Raw genomic sequence first — 22,905 nt, 5'->3', positions numbered from 1 at the left:
TCTGTAGACCAGGCTGTCCTCAAACTCAGAGATCCACCTGCCTCTGCTGCCTTAATGCTGGAATCAAAGGTGTATGCCACCACTTTCCGGCTATACACCTTAAACACACCACTATGTATTTAAGGACTCTTCCATGTTAACTATTCTACATTTAAATGTTCTTTGTTTTTGAGACAAGATCTTACTGTATGTCCCACGCTATCCTCAATCTTCCAATTTATAATCCTCTTTAGTGCTGGGATTCCTTGGATACATCACTATGCCTTATTTACACATTAATATTTTTAGCCAAGGGCCAGTTAGATAGCTCAGTGAGTAAGGGTGCTTGCTGCATTAGCCTGGTGTTGTGAATTAAATCCCCAGAATCATGTCAAAGTGGAAGGAGAGAACTACTCCACACAAGTCTAACCTCTACAGATGTGCCATGAGTCATGCACCTACACATATCATCATACACACATCCAGTAATTTAAAAACAAGGGTCTTGCCAGGCAACGGTGCTACACACCTTTAATCCCAGCACTCAGGAGACAGGCAGGTAGATCTCTCAGTTTGAGGCCAGACTGGTCTACAGAGTGAGTTCCAGGACAGCCAGGACTACACACAGAAATCCTGTCTTGAAAAACCAAAACAAATAAAATAACCAAGGTTCTTAGAGATGGCTCAGTGGTTGAGCATACTTAACTGCTTTTGCAGAAGAATAGGTTTAGTTCCCAGCACCCATATGGCAGCTCACAATCTTTTGTAACTCCAGTTCAGGGATCCAGTGCCCTCTGCTGGCCTTTGTTAGCACCAGGCATGCATCTAGTGTACATACATGTTGGTTCTCAACCTCCTATTACTGTGACCCTTAATATAGAGCAGTAACAAATGTTTTAGCTTCTCCTGGAAAACAGCTATAATCCCAGTACTTAGGAAGATTAGAAACCCGAGACCAACCTCAGCTAAAGTGAGTTTGGGACCAGTGCCGAGGCTTAGTGAGGAAAGGCTGTGTCAGCCAAACTGGATGACTTGAGTTTGGTTTTCAGAATCCACATGGTGGAGGAAGAAAGCTTTACTTTGTGTTTGAGTACTCACCCCTCCCCCTTAAATACATAAATACAAAGTTTTTTAAAAAAATAGTGTTTGAGGGCAGCCTGTATTACATAAAATCCTGTCTCAAAATACCACAGTAAATTCTGTATTAATTACAAAGTATTCTGTCTCGGAGTATTAGATTGTATACATTTTCATTAGTAATGTTATAGTGAACATTTTGGTCAATAAATGTTTTTGTACAACTCTTATTTCTATAGGATGAATGCCTAGAAGTGGAATTACTAGGTAAAGTATATAAACATTTAAAAAATTCTTGTTATATGTTACCAGTTGTCCTGATCAAACACTGAAGTTAATTTTTATTGTCATTGAGAGATAAATTTAATGTTTTATTTTAATTACTAAGGTTAAATTTTTATGTTCATTGATTATTTTTGTTTTTTGAGACAAGGTTTCTCTGTGTAGTCCTGGCTGTCCTGGAACTCAAAGAGATCTGCCTGGTTCTCCCTCTTGAGTGTTAGGATTAAAGGCGGGCACCACCACCACCACCACCACCACCACCACCACCACCGCCTGACTTAAATATTACTTAAGATCATCATCTAATATCTAGTCCATATTCCAATTTTCACAAGTGTTCCAAATGTAACTTGAGGCAGAATCTGATGAAGGTTCAAATCTTTAGTTATTGTCTCAGTCTCTTTTAATGTAAGTCACTTCTTTCAGAGGTAGTTCCACATTCTAAATTTTTTCTTGATTGTTTCTTTCTTTTCTTTTCTTTTCTTTTCTTTTCTTTTCTTTTCTTTTTTCTTTTCTTTTCTTTTCTTTTTCTTTTCTTTTTTTTTTTTTTTTTTTTTTTTTTTTTTTTTTCTTTTCTTTTCTTTTCTTTTCTTTTCTTTTCTTTTCTTTCTTGTTTAGTGTTTTGCCTGCATGTATGTCTATGTCAGGTACCTTGAAACTGGAGTTACAGACAGTTGTGAGCTGCCATGTGGCTGCTAGAAATTGAACCTGGTTCCTCTGGAAGAGCAGTCAGTGCTCTTAACCACTGAGCCATCTCTCCAGCTCCCTGATTGTTTCTTTAGTGCCATTTAGTTTGATTTTCATTTCCTGTATTTCTGTAAACTAGAAGCAGAATTAGATTCAGATTAAGCATTCTGGGCACAGCTAGTTTAGAGGGCTGTTAGGAACGTTTGTGTTCTGTAAACCTTGGAGGCATATGTGACACACTGAACTGACAGGCCGCTAAAGTTGTTACCAAGTTTGTAAGATGTTAATGGACATAGCTTTCCATTGTAAGGTACATTTTTACCATCTAATTACTGTAATGTATGGGGTGATGCCTTTGTACCATATGAATATCATATTCCCCAGCAACTAACTTTTCCTAATGGTTTGTGCATTCATTGATGCTCTTCATCTGAAACATCTGTCAGACTAGGATGTAGAAAGTGCCCCCTCCATCTCTATATTATCTTTATTTTTTTAAAGACTATTTTAAATTTATTGACAGTTTTATGCATGTATGCAGTCATATCCACCTACAACTCCCTCCTTAGTGCCTTGCATGTTAAATACTTCTTCTCCAAGTGAGCTATATTCCAGCCCTAATGGATTTTTAAAGTTATAGTTCCTATTTTTTAAAAAAAATTAATTATATGTGATTGCTTTGCTTGTGTGTATGTTTGTACATTATATGTGTGCCTGGTACACTTGGAAGCCAGGAGAGGGTGTTGGATCCCTCGGAATTGGAGTTACAGATGGTTGTGAGCTACCATATGGGTGCTGGGGATTGAACCCAGGTCCTCTCTACATGAGCAGCAATTGCTCTTAACTGCAGAGTCATCTTGCCAGCCTCAGCTCCTATTCTTTTTGATGCTCAGTTTATCTCAATAATTGGACCATTAGGATTTCCTTCAAGCTGGCTTATAGTCTCATACCACCATTAACTTTTTTGTTTTTTAATTACTGTTTTAAAGCATGAAATTTACTATGTTAGCCCACTATATTAACCCACTTACAAGTGTCATCTGAGTCATTTAGTCATGTGAGTCTTCATTTCCTTTTTTTTTTTTTTTTTTTTTTTGAGATTTTATTTATTTTTTTGTATATGAGTGCTCTAGGTACACTTTTATGCCAGAAGAGGGCATCAGATTCCACAATGTATGATTGGGAGCTACCAAGTGGTTGCTGGGAATTGAACTCAGAACTTCTGGAAGAGCAGCCAGTGCTCTTAACCTCTGAGCCATATCTCCAGCCCCTCTCTAGAACTTTTTCATAATCCAAATCCCGAAACTCTGTACCTGTCAATAAACAACTCCCCTTCCCTTCATACCCCAGTTCCTGGTCACTATCATGCTGTTTTCTGTTAGGAATTTGACTACTTTAGATGCTTCATACTGATGAAAACACAGACTTTGTTTTCTTAGGAGTGGCTCTTTTCACTTAATATAGCCGAGGCTCATTCATACTATGACATGTGACAGACACCCTTTTTAACCTATTCTGTTGTGTACATGTACAACTAGTTGGCCTGGTTGATGTGAATAGTGCTGCTGTAAACATGGAGCCTGTAAGTATCTCCTTTTGAGAATTTGTGATTGATTGTTTTTGTAGTCTGTTTGTTTGTTTTAAGATGGGTTCTCCATGGGGGGGGGGTGTAGACCTTTAATCCGAGCACTTGGGGGGCAGAGAGAGGTAGGCAGATCTCTGAATTTCAGCCCAGCCTGATCTACAGAACGAGTTCCAGGACAGCCAGGGATATACAGAGAAGCCTTGTTTGGGTGGGGGGACAGGGGAGGGAGATGGGGGTCTCACTTTGTAATCAAGACTGGCTTGAAACTATTTAGCCTAGGCCAACCTCAAATTTGTGGTCATCCTCCTGAATGATGGATTACAAATATGAGCCATCATGCTTAGCTCTTTGTGATACATATCTAAAGGTAGATCATGTGGTAGTTTTATTTTTGTATCTTTTAAAGACTCTCCATACCATTATAATGTTTCTGGCTTTTTTTTTTTTTTTTTTTTTTGGTTTTTTCGAGACAGGGTTTCTCTGTGTAGCTCTGCGCCTTTCCTGGAACTCACTTGGTAGCCCACGATGGCCTCGAACTCACAAAGATCCGCCTGCCTCTGCCTCCCGAGTGCTTTAAAGGCGTCTTGTTTTTTTTTTTTTTTTTTTTTTTTTTGTTTCTGGCTTTTAATTTTATGAATTCTTTATATTTTTGTGTGCTAAGAAATCTTTGCCTGACTCAAGTATGTTTTACAGCTTTAGCTGTTAGAGTGAGATCTGTTATCTGTCTGAAATTACTCTGTACCTGGTACAAGATATAAGGCAAAGTTGTTTGCTGTTGCTCTTTCCTTTTTTTCATGTTTGAAGATGACATTTATTATTTGTGAGTGTCTGTGTGCCTGCCTCAGCAGAGGACACTTGCAGGAGTCAGTTCTCCCCTCACCATGTGTGTACCCGAGATTGAACTCAGCTGTCAGCCCTGTGGGAAAGCACCCGAAGTTTTGTTTTGTAGTTATTTTGGCTATTATATTTTTTTGTATTAATGCATAAATTTTATTTTTAATTTTTATTTTATTATGTGTAGTAGTGTTTTGCCTGCATATATGTCTGTGCACCATGTGTGGGTAGTATCCTAGGAGCCAGAAGAGGGCATTGGATACTCTGAAATTGAAATTACAGATGGTTGTGAACTGCCATTGGAGTACTGGGAATTAAACCACTGAGCCATCATTCCAGCCCCCAGATGCATAAATTTTAGAACCAACCTATTAATTTATTTAAAACACATCCTGGAATTTTACTAAAATTGCATTGGATTTATAGACATTGGGTAAAATTTAGCAAGAATGAATATCTTGAGTATTTTGATCCTTACTTATTCAAATCTTTAATTTCTTTCAGCAGTATTTTGTAACCCCCAGTGTCTTCAAGCTTTTATGTAGCCTATACTGATCTTGAACTTTTTTGTTTGTTTTGGAGACAGGGTTTCTTTGTGTATCTCTGGCTGTCCTGGAACTCACTCTGTAGACCAGGCTGGCCTCGAACTCACAGAGATCCACCTGCCTTTGCCTCTTGGTTGCTGGGATTAAAGGTGTGTACCACCAGCTGGCCTTGAACTTCCTGTTCTCCTGCTTTAGCCTTCTAAGTGTTGGTATTACAGGCTTGAGCCTCCATGGATAGCTGTTTTATAGCTTTTGATGTACACTCTTGTACGTCTTTGGAATCCCTGAGTATTTTATATGGTGATGCTTTTGTCAAAGATACCTTTTAGAATTGCGGTGTTTGGCTAGGAATGGTAGCACACAAGTGTCATCCCAGCATTCAGAAGTTTGAGACTAGCCTGAATTACATAAGACCCTGTCTCAGAAACACCCCCTACATATAATACACACAAATAAGTCTGTTCTGTGGTAGTATAAAAATTCAGTTGATTCTTATATATTAATCAAAACACACTTGCTAGGTTTTTAGATAGATTACAAGGAACTGTGTATGGTAGCACACACTTAATACCAGCACTTAGGAGGCAGCAGCAGATGGATCTCTGTAAAATGAGGCTAGCCTGGTCTACACAATGAGTTCCCAGATAGCCAAGGAGATGTAAAAAAGACCCTGTCTCAAAAATAATAATAATAGGGAACTGGAAAGATAGCTCAGCAGTTAAGAGCACTGACTGTTCTTCCTGTGGACCTGGGTTCAGTTCCAAGCACCCACATGGCAGCTCACAACTGCTGTAACTCCAGTTGGATCCAACACCCTCATACAGACATGTGCAGGCAAAACATCAATGCACATAAAATAAAAATAAAAAATAATAAAAGAAATTTTTTTTCTTGAGTGTCAGGCGTATATGTGTGTGCGTGTATCTGTGCAGACCGGAGGAAGACTGCTTTTTTCTCTATCATACTCTGCCTTACTTCCTTGATCTTGCTTTGGTCTCTCACCAAAATTCAAGCCCCCAGGTTAGGCTAGGCTGGCTAAACAAGCTCTCAAGATCGTAGACCCATCTGTCCCTGCCTCTGGAGTTGAGGTATGTGTAGTCATACACACATACACATACCTTTTGTTTGTTTATTTGTTTTTGTTTTCAAGACAGGGTTTCTCAGTGTAGCCCTGGCTGTCCTGGATTGCTATATGTAGACTAGGCTGGCCTTGAATTCAGAGATCTGCCTGCCTCTGCCTCCCAGGTGCTGGTATTGAAGGCCTGCACTACCATGCCTAATCCCAGCTTAACTGCTGGGAATTCAAATTCAGGTCCTCTTTTCCACCCTTGAGTAGGTGGGGTTTTTTTTTGTTTATTTGTTTGTTTGTTGTTTTTTAGTTGTTTTGTTGTGAGATAGGGTCTTACTCTGTAGCTCAGGCTATTCCGGAGCTATGCAGAACAGGCTTACAGAGATCTGTTGCCTGCCTTTGTATGCCTCTGCAATGCATGTATTACCACACCTAGGCTATTAGCTGTCATCTGGTCTATACAGATGGCTTCGTTGTTAGCAAATATACTTTTACTAAGCTTTTTTGTTTGTTTGCTTGGGTTTTTTAGTCTCTTCGTGTCCCCCTGGCTGTCCTGGTACTCACTCTGTAGACCAGGCTGGCCTTGAACTCAGAGATCCACCTTCCCCTGCCTCCCAAGTGCTGGGATTAAAGGTGTTCAACACCATACTTGGCTTGTTTTGTTTTGGTTTTTTTTGAGACAGGATCTCCAATAACCCAGGCTGACCTTGAACTCATCATGTATTTGGAGATGACCTGAACTGCTGATCCTCCTCTGCCTCCATCTATGAACATCTATGACATATTTGTTCATTTACTAATGTATTTTTAAATTTCTCTCAACAGTATGTTTTGGCTATTATTATTATAGGTCTTGTATAAATTTTGTTAAGTTCATTCATAAGTACTTAATACTTGTTTGTGCTGTGTTAAATGATATTTAAATTTTTTAATATCTAGTTGGTCATTGCTAGACTATAGAAATACTGTTTTTTTTTTATATTTTGACTATATTGGATGAATTATGCTGAATTTTTCTGTTACTTTTCTGAACTTTTTTTATAGATATTTTAGAATTTGCTGTTATGATAATATCTGTAAATAAAGACAGTTGATTTCTTTCCAGTTTATAAGCCTTTTATTTCTCTTGTTTTACTGTACTGCCTGTGGCCTCGAGCACATTAACTATGATATAGATTTATCATAGATGATATAGGTTTTATCATAAATGCTATTATTAGGTTAGGGAAATTCCTTCTGATAATTTTTATCATGAACAACTAGCAAATTTTACTAAATGCACTTTCTGCATTTACTTATAGTATTTACAAATATCCTTATAGTATTTTTCTTTTATTTTGTATTATGTTATCTTACACTGATTGATAGACTGAATTTTGTGGTCTTAGAAACTGAATCCAAGGGCTTGCACATACTAGCCAAAACCCCTAGCCTCTATACTGTTAGGCCAGCTTGCATACATTTTCTTAATCTTAAATTACCTTTACTCAATTTGCTAATTCTTTTGTTAAAGGATTGTTAAAATTATGTGAAAGAGAGAGAGAGAGACAGACAGACGTTAAGTGAATGTTTAACATGCCATGCTTGTGGAGGTCAGAGGGCAACTTTGTAGAGTCACCCACTTCTCTGGGTTCTGGGGCTTGAACTCATGTCATCAGACTTACACAGCAAGCCACTTCATCTGCTTACCCATCCTGTCACCACCTTTTAAAAGGATTTTTAGCTGGGTGGTGGTGGCACATCTCTTTAATCCCAGCACTCAGGAGGCAAAAGCAGGCAGATCTCTGTGAATTCTAGGATAGCCAGGGCTGCATAGAGAAACCCTGTCTTGGGGTGGGAGTGGGAGGGGGATTTTTATTATTTACAAGTATTGTCTTTAGTTTTCTTGATCATGGTAATGCTAACTTTATTTCATTTTATTTATTTTCAAGACAGGGTTTTCACTGTGTAGCTCTGGCTGTCCTGGAACTATGCAGACCAGGCTGGCCTCGAATTCACAGAGGTCTGCCTCCCAAGTGCTGGGTGTGTGCCACTATGCTGGCTCCCTAACTTTATTTTAGCTTTTGTCTTAAAAGAACTTGTCCATCTCATCTGAATAATTAATTTATTGAAGAAAAATTATTGATAATATTCCCTATTATTACTCTAACTGTCCTAGGGTATATAGAGTTACTCCATCTCAGTCCCAGTGCAGGTAATCTGTGTGGGTGGCTGGGTTGTTTTATTTTTCTTGTTTTGCTTTCTTGAACAGTGTATCTATGGGTTTATCAAACTTACTGATTTCCCCCCACACACACAAATAAGGTTTTATTTTCACACTTTAAAAAGATTATTTTGGGGTTGGGGATTTAGGTCAGTGGTAGAGCACTTGCCTAGCAAACGCAAGGTCCTGGGCTCGATCCTCAACTCAAAAAAAAAAAAAAAAAAAGATTGTTTTGGCCAGGTGGTGGTGCGGCGCCGCGGCGGGCGGCGCGGCGGCGGCGGCGCACGCCTTTAATCCCAGCACTGGGGAGGCAGAGGCAGGTGGATCTCTGTGAGTTCGAGGCCAGCCTGGGCTACAGAGTGAGTTCCAGGAAAGGCACCAAAACTACACAGAGAAACCCTGTCTCGAGAAACCAAAAAAAAAATAAAAAGATTGTTTTATTTTTTTATGTAATTTTGTGTGTGTGTGTGTCTGTGTCTGTGCTGAGGGTTGAATTCCAGGGTCTCCCATGTACTAAACACTCACTGTATCATCAAGCCTTAACTGCAGGCCCTGAAAGTACTTTGTAATTTTCTTTGATTTTGGTCAATTAAATGAGAAAAGTAGTCTTGTGTTTCTTTAATTTTTTATTAGTTATGTTTTGTACATGTTTGCACTAATAGGTCTCACCGCTGAGACAGAGAGCAGGATCCCAGAGTCTCACTGGCCAACAAGTTTGGCCAATTGTTGAGCTTCAGGTTCAGTGAGAGATTTTAATTCAAAAAAGAAGTCATGGGGCTGGAGAGATGGCTGAGGTTAAGAGCACTGGCTGCTCTCCCAGAGGTCCTGAGTTCAGTTCCCAGCAACTACATGGTGGTTCCCAACCATCTATAATGAGATCTGGTGCCCTCTTCTAACCTGCAGGGACACATGCAGGCAGAACACTGTATACATAATAAATACATAAATCTTTTATTTATTTATTTATTTTTATTTTATTTTACAATACTTTTCAGTTCTACATAACAGCCACAGATTCCCTTGTTCTCTCCCTTCCTGCCCCCCTCTCCTTCCCCCCAGCCCATCCCCATTCCTACCTCCTCCAGATCAAGGTCTCCCCCGAGAAATACATAAATCTTTAAAAAAAAAAAAAAAAAAAAAAAAAGTCATGAAGGAAGTCACCCAGCAATATCTTCTGGCCTCTGTGGTTACACAGAGGTACACAAAAGAATCCTGGGGTTCAGGGAGAAGAGAGTAGATTCCTTTTTTTTTTTTTTTTTTGGAACTGAGGATTGAACCCAGGGCCTTGCGCTTGCTAGGCAAGCACTCTACCACTGAGCTAAATTCCCAACCCCAAGAGTAGATTCTTAATCATATAGCTAGATTTCATAATAAAAAAAGAACCACAGAGTCAAGTTCCTTGCCCTTAAGGACTCCATCAGATAGGTCATTGTTTCCTGTTCAGATTTCCTTTACCTGTCATGGTCCAAGAGTGTTTCTGCTGCTCTGTTAACTGTCAGAATTGACTATATTCTCTTCTAGAGCCTGGCTGTGTATTATATGCATCCACTTCCTTCCCTGTCACTACTAAACCTCACATTCCTAAGGACAGTATCAAATTGATTCTGTTAATAAACTGTTGGTGCTGGGGTATGTTCTAGTTATTAGCCAGATGGTAGATTTTGTTCTTTGGTTTTATGTTGAAATAGGTAGTATATTATACAGTACAAAATATGGAGAAGTACAAAACTTGTCAGAATTGAGTAGCAGGTACTCATATCTGTTCACTTTTGATAGAACAGTTCACTTTCCAGCTTTTTAAAGATTTATGTGTGTATGAGTGTTTTATGTGCCTGGTGATAGCAGGTGCCAGAAGAGGGCACTGAATCCTCTGGAGCCAAAGTTACTGGCAGCCACCATGTGGGGCTGGAAATGGAACCCAGGTCCTCTGCAAGAACAGCCAGTGCTTTTGCAGACCCAGTTTTTAAATTATTAAGGCCACTTATTAGGTGGAATTTTCCTCAGTACCAGCTTCGTATTTATTAGTTAAGGTGTACATTAGTGATTGAATTGCTGAAGTGTAAGGTTTTTTCCCTCCAGTTTTTATTGTTCAATGAATTTCATTTAGCCACAGAACAAAGGACAATCTTCACCACCTTTTAGCCACAACTTAAAAATAAAATCATGATACTGACTGTTGGTCCAAGAAAGCCCATCTGTTAGAGACTGTGAAGAGAAGAGAACATTTAAATGTTCCAGTTCTTGTTAGTATCTCTAAATTTGGAGGAAGAGGTTGAAGTAATTAACTGAAAGAAGGTTTTTGGATTATTAGCCTCACCTGGGTTTGAATCCTGGCTTACCAATGAATATATTAGATGATGGCTGAGTGTCTTCTCTACACTTCAGTTTTCTTGTGAATAAAACAAATATCATTGGTCTCTTAGTGATTGTTAGAATTCAGTAATACATGTAAAACATTTAGTGGGAAACCTGGTACATATGTACTTGATAAATGTTAACTATCATAATCCAGATTATTAGACCTTTTTAACAATAAAGATTACTCTTAGGAACAAGTTCTTTCATTCCTTCTTTATTTATTTGGTGTTTTGAGGCAGGGTTTCTCAGTGTAGTCCTGACTGTCCTGGAACTCGCTTTGTAGACCAGGTTGGCCTCAAACTCAACAGATATGCCTGCCTTTGCCTTCTAAGTGCTGGGATTAAAGGCTTGTGCCACTACACCCACCTTGCCAATATATTTTTTTCTAATTTCTTTTATTACACCTATTGTGTTTATGCGTATGTGTTGTATGCATACATGTGTCTAAAATAGGCAAGCTGGAGACTAATCCAAATCTCCATGTCTCTTTGGGTGGAAGAGGTTGGGGTAACTGGATTGATTTTTTTACACCAAGGCCAGCAAGAACAAAGGCATCACTGTGAAGAGGATACATGAATGGAATTCTCTGCACAGCTCCGGGCATTGACCTAAATAGCGTGGCAAGGGGATGAAGAAACGACAAACACAGGCACACAGAAAAGCTGGGCTCAGGTGGACTGGCTACTGATGGAGAAGCAGCTCAGTATGTTCACTCTATACAGTTGACTAGGGAGGCCAGGTTATTGGATACGGCTGAACCAGGAGGAGCAATCTTCAGGCCATAAACGTGGGGGGAAGGGAGCTATAGTAGACATTTTCTACACACACTGTCAACATTGGCACTTGGAACAGAGGACTGCTTTGCCATCCCTCTGAGCCTCACCCCAGAAGATTTTTGCCCATCCTATTGCTCTGAGGCTTTGGTTCTTGACATGCCCATGCCCATGTCAACATTTCACATTCACTCAGGACTTTACATGCTCCCTACAATGGAGTATTTGAAGAATCCCAAAAAGTACATCCCTAAAACAAAATGATTTTTCCTGGCACTAAAAAGCTAGATCTGGTGTAGGGGGGACCCTGCCTTGATAAATTAAAAATATATATATATATATATATAAAGAAAGGGCAGACAATAGCTTTTCTTTTAAAAAATCTACTTAGTAAGGCTGGGCATGATGGTACTTGCCTTTAACCCCTGTACTTGGGAGGCAGAGGCAGGCAGATCTCTTGAGTTCAAGGCCAGCCTGCTCTATGTAATGCGTTCCATGCCAGCCAGGGCTATGTAGTGAAAAGGCCGTTTCAGAGAAGCTACTGAGTGATAATAGCCACTGCCTTGTTTATGAGACAAGTATCTGTGTGTGTGCGTGCTGTGTGTGTGTGTGCATTCTTCAGTAGTCGTCCACCTTGGGTTTTTTGTTGCAAGGTCTCTCATTGGCCTGGAGCTTGTGAATTAAACTAGGCTGTCTGGCCAGTGAACCCTAGTGATCTTTCTGCTTCTACCTCCCCAGCACTGGGATTACTAGTGGGTATGATAACTACACCTAACTTTTTTTTTTTTTTTTTTTTTTTAAGAAAATAGTTGTGTTCAACAGTCCTAATTTAAGTAAGATTGACTTACAAAGTGAATATGTTTTTACATTTTCAGAGATTCACCTGTCTCTGCTGCCTGCGTGCTAGGATTAAAGGCTTGCGCCACCCCTGCCCAAGATATCTTTTTTGTGGGGTGGGGGGAGACTGGATTTTGGTTTTTTGGTTTTTTGAGACAGGGTTTCTTTGTGTAGCCTTGGCTGTCCTGGAACTCACTCTGTGGACTAGGCTGGTCTCGAACTCACAGAGGTCCACCTGCCTCTGCCTCCCGAGTGCTGCGATTAAAGGCGTGCGCCACCACCGCCCAGCTGGGTTCTGTCTTTTAACTGCTTTAAAAGGACCAAACTCAAGTTGGCATGCATATTGTCAAGTGCCCTGACCTGCCGAGCCATCATATCACCCATTTTGAAAAAGCTTTGTTCTGTTACAGTACAAGTGTCAGAATGGATGGGAAGTAAATTTAGCAGGCATTCATTGTCTCCATTAGCGTTATATGCCTATTTTGGTAGCCATGAATGTCCCCAGCGTGCTGCCACTCTGCATCATGGTTTCTCCCCATGCTGCCAATCAGCTCTGACCCCACATTCCAAGTCTAAAATAAAACAAGGGTGCCAAGGGACACCAGCCTGCCATGTTCATGGTACAAACTCTGACAAAACCCATCTTCATGAGGTTAAACAGGTGGGATAGGATTGCCTCTAGAACCCACGGCCACTGGCATCTCACATTGCCTCAGTTGCTTAGCTTTCTACAATATAGTATATTAAAAAACATAATCCACTAGCCTGGTCTACAGAGTGAGTTCCAGAACAGCCAAGGCTACACAGAGAAACCCTGTCACAGAGAAAAAACAAAAATAAAAGCCATAATCCAATCCAGGTATAATATGGTAACATATGCCTTTGATTCCAGCACTCTGGAGGCAGAGGCCGACAGATCTTTGCGGCCAGTTGGGTTATATAGGGAGCTCTAGTTTAGCGGGGACTACACCGCCCTGTCTCAAACAAATAACAAGAAAAGCAGTAGTCTTGTCTCAGTAAATAGTATGTCGTTGTTTTTCCTTTCTAAAGGTAATTGGAAATAATTAGTAATGTCAACTCTTCACAAAGATGGAGAATATTGCCCTCTCTCAGCCTATTGAAGTTGAATTTCCTGTTTAGATATATATAACTGGTTATAGGAGTGTGTTTAAAATTAGGAATAGAATCTCATTGCTGTTTCAGAAATGAACAGGATTCACCTTCGTTTCAATTGTGTTTATTACCTTGTTCTAGGAAATGGTTAAAAAATGCAGAAGCAATTGTGTATGCATATATGTATATACATATTTTTTAAGAATTTGGGTTTTTTTTTCATTTTTGATCATATACTTTCCCTTCCCCATCTCCCTACCCACCTAACTTCATGTTCTTTCTTCCTTTAAAAAAAAAAAAAGCACTCCCCAAAACAACAAACGAAAAACTAATATTATAAAAAATAACAAACAAAAACTGAAAGCACACAAAAAAAAATCACGGAAGTCCTGGGCATGGAGCCCATCCTGGAATGTGATTGATGCACTTAGTGAATTGTCTATATTTTTCTTACTATGTCATTTACAGTTCCCTGTATCTAAAAATGCTGTCTTTTAATTAGGGAAAGGTATTTTAATATATATGTGTGTGTGTATAATATATACATAATAACAAATAAAGACTATTAACATTTTAAGGTGATTTAAAAAAATAAAGAGGTTCTTAGATAAGCAGTATTGGCAGCACTAAGAATATGTTAGAAACCCCAGACCTACACAACCAGAAACTCTGGGGTGTTAGCCACCGGCAGTCTGTTATGTAATCTCCATCTTAATATATACATATTCAATTTGAGAACCATTGGTCTAGGGAAATTGTTTCCCAACAATTTTAATTTTTATTTGTTTTTGTGCAGTTTAAGCTCAAGTTTAAGGTTTTGTTTTGTTTTTTAAGATTTATTTTATGTACATGGGATATCATCTGTACCACGTGCATGCTTGGTGCCTGTGGAAATCATAAGAGGGTGTTGGATCCTCTGGAACTGGAGTGACAAGTAGCTGTTAGCCATGTGGATACCGGGAACCGAACCCAGGTCCTCTGCAAGAGCAGAAAGTGCTGAGCAGTCTCTCCAGCCCCAAGTTTCAGGGTAGTGGTGTTACTGTTACTGGTTTTCTTCTTTCTTTTTCATTTTTGGGTTTTTGTTTATTTATTTGTTTCTGAGATGTGGCCTCTGTATTCCAGGGTAGCCTTGAACCCATGGCAGTCCTCCTGCCTTAGCCCCCAAGTGTTAAGGCTGGAGAAATGGCTGAGTGGCTACTCGTGTTGCAGGATACAGACCCAAAGACCACTCAGCATGACCAAAATCTGACTTGAGGTTCTGCATTAGACCAGCTGGAGACTGTCTGGAGAGAAGCACTTCTTTCAGAGCGTCCCTGAATGTATTTTATGGGGAGCATTTAAAGGCAAAGGACCCAGAAAAACTGCCTCCTGGATGGCAGTTGCAGAAGGAAGTAAAGAAGCAAGCAGTTTTAACAGAAGCCAAACCATGCCATTAGCTGGGGCATTTCAGCCCTGAGTTTCTAGAACAGGGTTGGGTACTTACTTTCCCATGGGACCTTTCACAGTGACGGGTCGGGGATAAAGAAGGGTCAGAGTTTCAGGTGAAACCAAAGATGGTTACAGCCGAGACAAGATACAGGAACCTTTGTCCTGTCACGTCCAGAACTTAATTGTTCTTACAGAGGCCCCAGGTCTTGTTTCCAGTACTCACATGGTAGATAGCAACCATTCATAACTCAGTTTCTGGGAAGCCAGTGCCTTCTTCTGACCTCTATGCAAACCAGGCCTGCCTGTCTCTTACACACATATATGCACATAAATATGAATCTAAAACTTTTATTTTTTTGAGACTGGGTTTCTTTATGGAGTACTGGTTGACCTAGAACTCACTCTGTAGATCAGACTGGCCTCAAACTCAGAGATCTGCCTGCCTCTGCTTCCCAAATGCTGAGATTAAAGCTGTGTGTCACCACCACCCAGCAAAAAAACAAATTTTTTAAAAAAGCATTTCAATTAAATGCTTTCTTTCATAGGAATTGCCTTGGTCATGGTGTCTCTTCACAGCAACAGAACACTATCTAAGATAAGTTAGAATAGCTGTTTTGAACATACGTGATTTTTTTCCCCCAAGACAGGAGGCTCTGTGTAACAGCCCTGGCTGATCTGGAACTTGATCTGTAAACCAGATTGGCCATGAACTCACAGAGATCCCATGCCTGCCTCTGCCTCCCAAGGACTGAGGTTAAAGGCGTGTACCACCATGCCTGGCATATATGATTTTTTAATAAGATAACATGAAGTATGTAGTATATTGTCAGGTTCTCAAGGATTGTGGAAAATTGTCTTTAACTGTTTTTCTTGTTAGCAAAGAGTGCTTGTCTCCATCTGTTCTAAACTTAGTTTTTCTTCAGTGTGTTTTACTGTTCTTTGTCTCTGAGCCTTTGTAATAGCTACTTTTCTTAAAAAAGCCTCCTATAACCTGTTACCTCACTGATGTCTATGCTCCTTCTGATCCCTGACTAGTTTTCCTGGTTCCCACACCCCAGTCTGAGCAGCTGCTTGCATATCTCCTTCCACATGCTGTGAGGGCAGAGAGACATGTCCTGTTCACTGCCACATTCTTAGGTACCTCTGAAGTGTTAAAGAAATGATCATTGCCATTTCTGTTTCCCCGTCACTGTCCAAAAGCAGTGCCTCCATCTGGCCTAGAGTTTCTGTGCTGGCTGCTTGTGATAATCCCAGCAGGTATTAGAAGGTCAAGTGCCTGTTTTCTTTTCCTCAAAACATGTGCTTTGTTGATCGAGGCAAACATAGTACACTCAACTGCTTACTAAGCACTCTTCCCTCTATCACAGCTACCTTGGGAGAGCTAGATGCTCTGATGGACCAAGTTCATATGCAGAACCCAGACTGGCAGCATCCTTCAGATCTTACTACACGGTAAGTGGGGCTTCTTCCTTCTGAAGGTGGAAAGGCTAGAATTTGGTTGCAAGGGAAATATGATTTCCAGGTCTTTATTTCCAGAAAAAGAAACATGGCCTTAGAATGAACTATGAATTGGACCAGAATTCAGTTTTAATACTCGGTGCACAATATTTAACTAACTAGCTCTATGATTATGATTGGTTCACTTCAGTTTTGTGGTTGTCACTAAAATTTCTGGTTCTAAAAATCTGGTTTCTGTCTTATTTATCGTTGTGCACATGTGACGTGTATGGGGGGAGCACGTGCATGTGTGGTAGATGTGCAGTGGAGTCAGTTCTCTCCGTCCACCTTTACTTGAAATTCAGGGGTTGAACTCAGGTTGTCAGGTTTGGTTGTTTTTTTTTTTGGTTTTTCGAGACAGGGTTTCTCTGTGTAGCTTTGCATCTTTCCTAGAACTCACTTGGTAGCCCAGGCTCTGCCTCCCAAGTGCTGGGGTTAAAAGCGTGCGCCACCACTGCTCGGCAGGTTGTCAGGTTTTTGCAGAAAGTGCTTTTGCCCACTGAGGCATCTTGTTGGCCCCTGAATCAAGAATTACTTCCTCTTCCTCCTCCTTCAACGTTACAAGGTCTTGCTGTTCAGGCCAGCCTCAGGCTCCCAAGTCTTATTCATCATATAATCATGCACTGCCATACCCAGCTTCAGTATCCAGGGTACTAGTCTGGGCAGGGTAGCACATACCTTTAATCACAGCACTTGGGAGGCAGAGGCCAGTGGATCTCTTGAGTTTGAGGCCAGTCTGGTCTACAGAGCAAGTTACATTGCAAGTTCTAGGCCAGCCAGGGTTCCATACTGAGAGTCTGTCTCAAAACAAACAAACAAAAAATCTAGAGCGTGTGTTTGTCTGTTTTGAGATGGGGTCTCCTTATGTAGCCAGGCTAGGATCAAAACCATGGTGCTTCTACTTCCTGGATGGCAAGATTATAGGCATGTACTATCACAGGTAAACTAAACTAAAATCTGGGTTCTTGAGCTGGCAAGATTGCTCAGTGAGTACAGGCCATTGATGCCAAGGCTATCAGCTTATGTTCATCCCCAGAACCCACATGGTAGAAGAAGAAAAAGAGAACCAACTCCTGCAAATTGTCCTCTGCTTTTCACACATGAGCTGTGGCACATGGGCACCTACACACACACACACACACACACACACACACACACACACAAATAAATAAACAAACGCATTTTTTTAAAAAAATCTATGTTTGGGGCTGGAGAGATGGCTCAGCAGTTAAGAGCACTGACTGCTTTTTCAGAGGTCCTGAGTTCAATTCCCAGCAACCACAAGGTGGCTCACAACCATCTGTAATGAGATCTGGTACCCTTTTCTGACCTGCAGTCATACATGCTGTATACTAAATAAATAAATCTTGAAAAAAAAAAATCTATGTTCTTGATGCAGTACAGTTTTAATTTTAATTCAGTGACTCAGAAACCTTAGGGTTGTATACGCCTTTAATCCCAAAAGCAGGCAGATCTCTGTGAGTTCAAGGCCACCTCAGTCTACATAGTTCCAGGCGAGCCAGGTGTACATAGTGAGGCCCTGTCTTTAAAACAAAACAAAAACACAAAAGCCTCGGTGTTACTATAACATTTTTCTCTCTCACTCCATATTATGGCATAAGGAAATCATACAGCTTCTACATATACCCAAAGCTGACCATATCTCATTATTTTTCCTGGATTATTGCAAGTACCCTACATCTGTCATTGCCTGCTTACTGTTCTTACATCAGAAGCCAGACAGATTCTCCTAAAGCATAAGTCAAGCTCCCGTCTTTCTCACTCTTTGCCACTGGCTTCCAGCCAGCTAGCCATCACTCCTCTGAGAATGTCTGTGTGCTTTGCTGGACTCACCAACCTCATCTACTACTCTTACTGCCTAGTCTTCTAGTTATGCTGGCTTCCCTCAGAACCACAGCACTTCAGCACTCTGCAGGCAGAAGCAGGATAATTGCTATAAAATTTTTTTTAATATTTATTTATTATCTATACACAGTGTTCTGCTTGCTTGCATGTACCTGAACACCAGAAGAGGACACCAGATCACATTACAGATGGTTGTGAGCCACCATGTGGTTGCTGGGAGTTGAACTCATGACCTCTGGAAGAACAGCCAGTGCTCTTAACCTCTGAGCCACCTCTCCAACCCCATTGCTATAAATTCTAAGCTATCTTGGGGTACATAGCAAATTCCAGGATGCATAGCAAGATTCTCTAAATAAATAAACAAACAACTAAATAACTTGAAATAAAACCAGAAAACATAAGCAGTTCTCAGATGGTGTAGGGATGGAAATGTAGCTCAGTTGTAAGCTCTTCTGCACACACACACATACCCTCAAAAAAGAGGGGGCAGTATAACATAGTTGTTACTAAGTACATTTTGGAGTCAGATAAATGAATTGTAATCCAGGCTTTTCTCCCTACTCCTCTATGTGACCTTGGGAAATTTACTTAACCTGAGGCTTAATTTCCTTATTAGTGTAGAAATTAATGTCAGTACTTTCCCAGTAGGATTTCACTAATATTAACTTAAGAGGGTGTTTAAATAATTCAACAGATAGTCTCACATAGTGGTAGATAAAAGTCAAGTACTGTTCAAATTATTCCCAAACTTGGCTGCTTCTCACAACTCCCTGGGTAATGTCCCAGCCTTCTTCACTCCAGGGGAGAAAGGGTCCAAGAATCCTTTTCTGAGTCAGTAGTATTGCAAGGCCCAGCTGGACAAGCACCACAGCATGCACATGGAGGTCAGAACACAACCCTCTTCCTTCGGGGAGTTCTGGGCTTGAATTCAGCTTGGTTAGGTGTGCTGGCAGGTCCCTTTACCCACAGGGCCATCTTGCTAACCCCCTTTGCCTTGGCTTCCCCCATACTGGGATTACATGTGTGATCCCACCACACCTGGCTAAGAATCTGTATCTTTGACAAGCTTCCTAAGTGGTTATTGGTTACATTTTTGGAATTGAGATTGGGTCAAATTATTAAGGATCTTTCTCAGAACCCACACCCAGAACAGGTGACTCTCGGACCTTACTATGGGTCTGTGTTATTGGTTATTCAGTCTCCAAACTTACCATATGCTACTCACAAGATGACTTACCTTCTCTGGGAATTCTTTTTATCTAATTTGAACTGCTGTGGCCTAAGCAACCTTGATCTGTGTTAACAGTGCAGTCCTGTTGGAGGTGTGGGTCTGATGAGTCAGTGAAAGACATCCTGCTCGAAACACTTCTAGAGGGGGGAAATTCTCCTTGAACTATTTTTTGGTTTTTTGAGACAGGGCCTTCTGTAGCTCACACTGGTCATGTAGATGTAGCTGTAGCTGAGGATGCCTTGACTCAGAGTGTAGGGATTACAGGTGTACACTGCCATGCCTGGTTTTTTTTTTTTTTTTTTTTTTTTTTTTTAAGCATCAAAATCAATGATATTTATTTTTTTGGTTAGAATATAGAAGCACGAGAGAAATCATTCCCACACTCCATGCCTGGTTCTTAAACCTGACACATTGATTTTCCTTAGAACATGAGATATATGGCACTTACCATAACAATACCATAGGAACGAGGTGGCCTTGAGAGTTGAAAGGAAACAGCATTTATGATATGGTTTTCATAGGATGAAAATAGTATACAAATTTTAAATCAAAATATTATATTAGTCTTACTCAGGAGGCAGAATTAGATAAATCTCTGTGAGTTTAGCCTGATCGACATAGTTCCAGGAAAGTTAGAGAGACCCTGTCTCATAGACAAACAACAACATATATAATCTGACTTCTAGGAGTAAAAATGTCTTCAAAAATAGTTATGAAAACAGCCGGACATGGTAGCACACACCTTTAATCCTAGCACCTGTGAGGCAGAGGCAGGAGGATCTCTGAGTTCAAGGCCAGTCTGGTCTACAAATCAAGTTCCAGGACAGCCAGGGCTGCTATACAGAGAAACCCTATCTTGAAAAACAAGCTAAAACAAACAAATTTTGTAGCTGTTTTGTGTACAAGTGGCCATTCCAACTGAAAATCCCTGTTGTTTTTATTCTCTTCTCAATAGAAACTATGCCCGGTTCCGACAGAAACCGCTGCAGAGATACAGTCTGAGTCAGTGGGTTGACAGAAACAAGCGGAGCCACCACCGTTTCCAGCGCCTCCCAGACTTCTCGTACAGTCCATATGTGTCGTCCCATCAACAGTGACAGTCCCTGCCCAGGACCCAGTCCACAGCAGCGTCTTATCTCCTTTGCTATTTTTGTTTGTATATTTTGAGTTTTATATTTCACAAATTTTTTATTTAAAGTATTTGTCACCTTTTGGAAATGCCCATTACTGTGTTAATTTTTTTTTTTTTTTTGAGGATCCTTCTGATTTATGTGTCTATCTATACATGTTTCAGCAATATTAAGTAGTAGTTTTCTGTTTTCTTCCTTTCTTAGGAATGTAAAATGAAGGTGGCTCCCTTTTGAAGGCCTGCGTTACTTCAGAACATCCAGGCTTAAGTAACATACCAGCTCTTAGCTCTTAGATGATTACCTCAAGGAAATCATCTTCCAGTCTTCTGTAAGGAAGGGATTGTTCTGCAGGCTACAAGCCAGTGTTATTGTTGATGACTCGTGAATGGGCAGAAGTCACTTTTAACAACTCCTCTCTAAATTTGAGTCTCTTGAGTACCTGTCAGTATTTTAAGGTTGGCGATTCAGGACATTTAAAATAAGATGGAGTAAGAGAAAAGTCCTGTTGAAAGGATAAGTTAAAAATGTAAATCCTCTCCTTTGTGTACCTATTAGCTGCCTTTATTTTTTAAAGCTATTGCCTTTTTTTCGTTTTCTGTTAACTATATCTTGCTCACAGTGTTTGTAAACCTTACACATCGTAACTGACAGAAGACAGCTGACTAACCCTTGTTGAATACTCTGTGGTCTTGTGACTGCTTGGTGTCTCTTGTCCCTTGAAGGATTTTTTTTTCCTTTTTTCCCACTCCAATGACCACTCTGCTCCTCGAGTTTTACAGGAGGTGTTCTTATGTCCTGGTAGACCCAGACACGCTTTTCAGAATGCCCTCTGTTTACTGGAGAACTCCACCAGAATCTTGCCTTGATGACGGGCCAGTGCCATTGAGATGTCTGGGAATCTTCAGTTTCATGTGCAGAACCCCAAGTTTGTGTGTTGTGTTAGTCAAGGAGCCTCCTTGCTGTGGAAGCCTTTGGAGAGGCCCTCTTTCCTCTCTGCTTGATTATGGGTCCCTCTACACTCTGGATGGTAGCGTTTGGCATTTGGTCAGCCTCCATCTTCACAGTGGTACTCAAGGACATCCAGGGAAATTGGGGTGGAGCCTGTCCACGTTACCTGCTCTAGAGTGAGGTTCGGGTTCTGACCAAAGCTGATAGGCTTGTGTGTCTCTCTTAGTGGATGTCTCCCGGCAGCTCTAGACATCATTTGGGGAGGTTTACAGCATGTGTTCACGCTGCTATCTTTCACTGTCTGTGAAGGTCATTCCTAGTTGTGGTTTTCTTTCATCAGTCCCATTTTTTTATGTGGATAACCCATCCTAAACTGGACTCCACTTTAGAAAAGTGATTTTTTGTTTGGGGAAGAGGGGTTTTGAGATAGTGTTTCTATGTGTAGCCCTGGCTGTCCTAGAACTTGCTCTGTAGACCAGGCTGACCTCACTCAGAGATCCACCTGCCTCTGGCTCCCAAGTGCTGGGATTTGACTGAAAAAGTGACTTTGATTTTTTTTTTTTTTCCCCAAGCCTTCAGTGGGTTTGGATGAATGTTCTTGTTTGTTGGTTTTATGTAGTCAAGTGTTTCTTTTTTTTACTCTTTTTTTTTGTTTGTTCATTTGTTTGTTTGTTTGTCTTTGTTTTGTTTTGTTTTTGAGACAGGGCCTCCTATATAGCCTAGGTTGGCCTTCCATGCACTATTTAGCCCAAGATGGTCTTGAACTTCTGATCTTCCTGCCCCACTTCTTAAGTACTGGAATTACAGGTGTGTATCACTATGCCCCAGCAAGAATTTTCTTTGTTTTTTTTTTTTTTTCCCCTCAAGACAGGGTTTCTCTGTGTAGTCCTGGCTTCCTGGAACTCACTCTGTAGACTAGGCTGACCTCAAACTCAGAGATCTGCCGACCTCTTCCTTGAGTACTGGGATTAAAGGTGTGTGCCACCATGGCCAGCTTTTGACTTATTTTTTCCCAGCAAGGATTTTCTATTCCTTGGTTCTTTGGTTTAGATCAGTGACTAGACCTTCAAAGGCAGAGTCGGAGTTCTTCTCTCAGTTGGCATAATTATCGTTTACTTCCTTGGTCACTTGTCCAAGATGCTGTAAGTTAGCCTGATAGAGGGAGATATGCCAAATAATCGCCTTTGGGACCAAAACAAAGTTAAAATTTAATCTAGTTGGAGTAGTTAGTGTGCTGAGTAGTCAGTCCCCACAGATAACCCAGGGAGTAAAGAAAGGACAGTGTTTGCTTAGGCAGAAATCTGAGATGCTGTTGCTCTCCTGGCACTGGGGGGTTAAAGACTGAATGTATAATGGGAGCATTGCCTTTGCCAAATCAGATGAGTGACAGGTTAACTAGAAAATGTGACAATCACATTTCCTCTAGCTCAGATAATTCTGTTTTTCCAAAGTGTTAGCAGCCT

At 40.6% G+C, this 22,905-nt stretch overlaps 1 protein-coding gene across 8 annotated transcripts in view; it reads left to right on the top strand.

Annotated features, from left to right (window-relative positions):
- The window catches only part of LOC114682054 (S100P binding protein), a 42,128-nt gene extending 21,117 nt beyond the window's left edge, over window positions 1-21,011 (top strand). For 7 of the 8 annotated variants that reach the window (XM_037202953.1, XM_028855845.2, XM_037202952.1 and 4 more), the window contains 2 exons: window positions 16,138-16,222; window positions 20,320-21,011. In XM_037202953.1, the coding sequence (XP_037058848.1) occupies window positions 16,138-16,222; window positions 20,320-20,461 (227 nt within the window). In that variant the 3' untranslated portion in view covers window positions 20,462-21,011. Of the gene's footprint in view, window positions 1-1,295; window positions 1,324-16,137; window positions 16,223-20,319 lie in introns of those variants that run through there. The other variant, XM_028855846.2, reaches the window with a different exon arrangement.
- The last annotated feature ends 1,894 nt before the right edge of the window (window positions 21,012-22,905 follow it).

This window comes from Peromyscus leucopus, chromosome 2 (genome assembly GCF_004664715.2).
Source record: "Peromyscus leucopus breed LL Stock chromosome 2, UCI_PerLeu_2.1, whole genome shotgun sequence".
NCBI classification, from domain to species: Eukaryota; Metazoa; Chordata; class Mammalia; order Rodentia; family Cricetidae; genus Peromyscus; species Peromyscus leucopus.
This window is presented reverse-complemented; position numbering and strand designations above follow the sequence as displayed.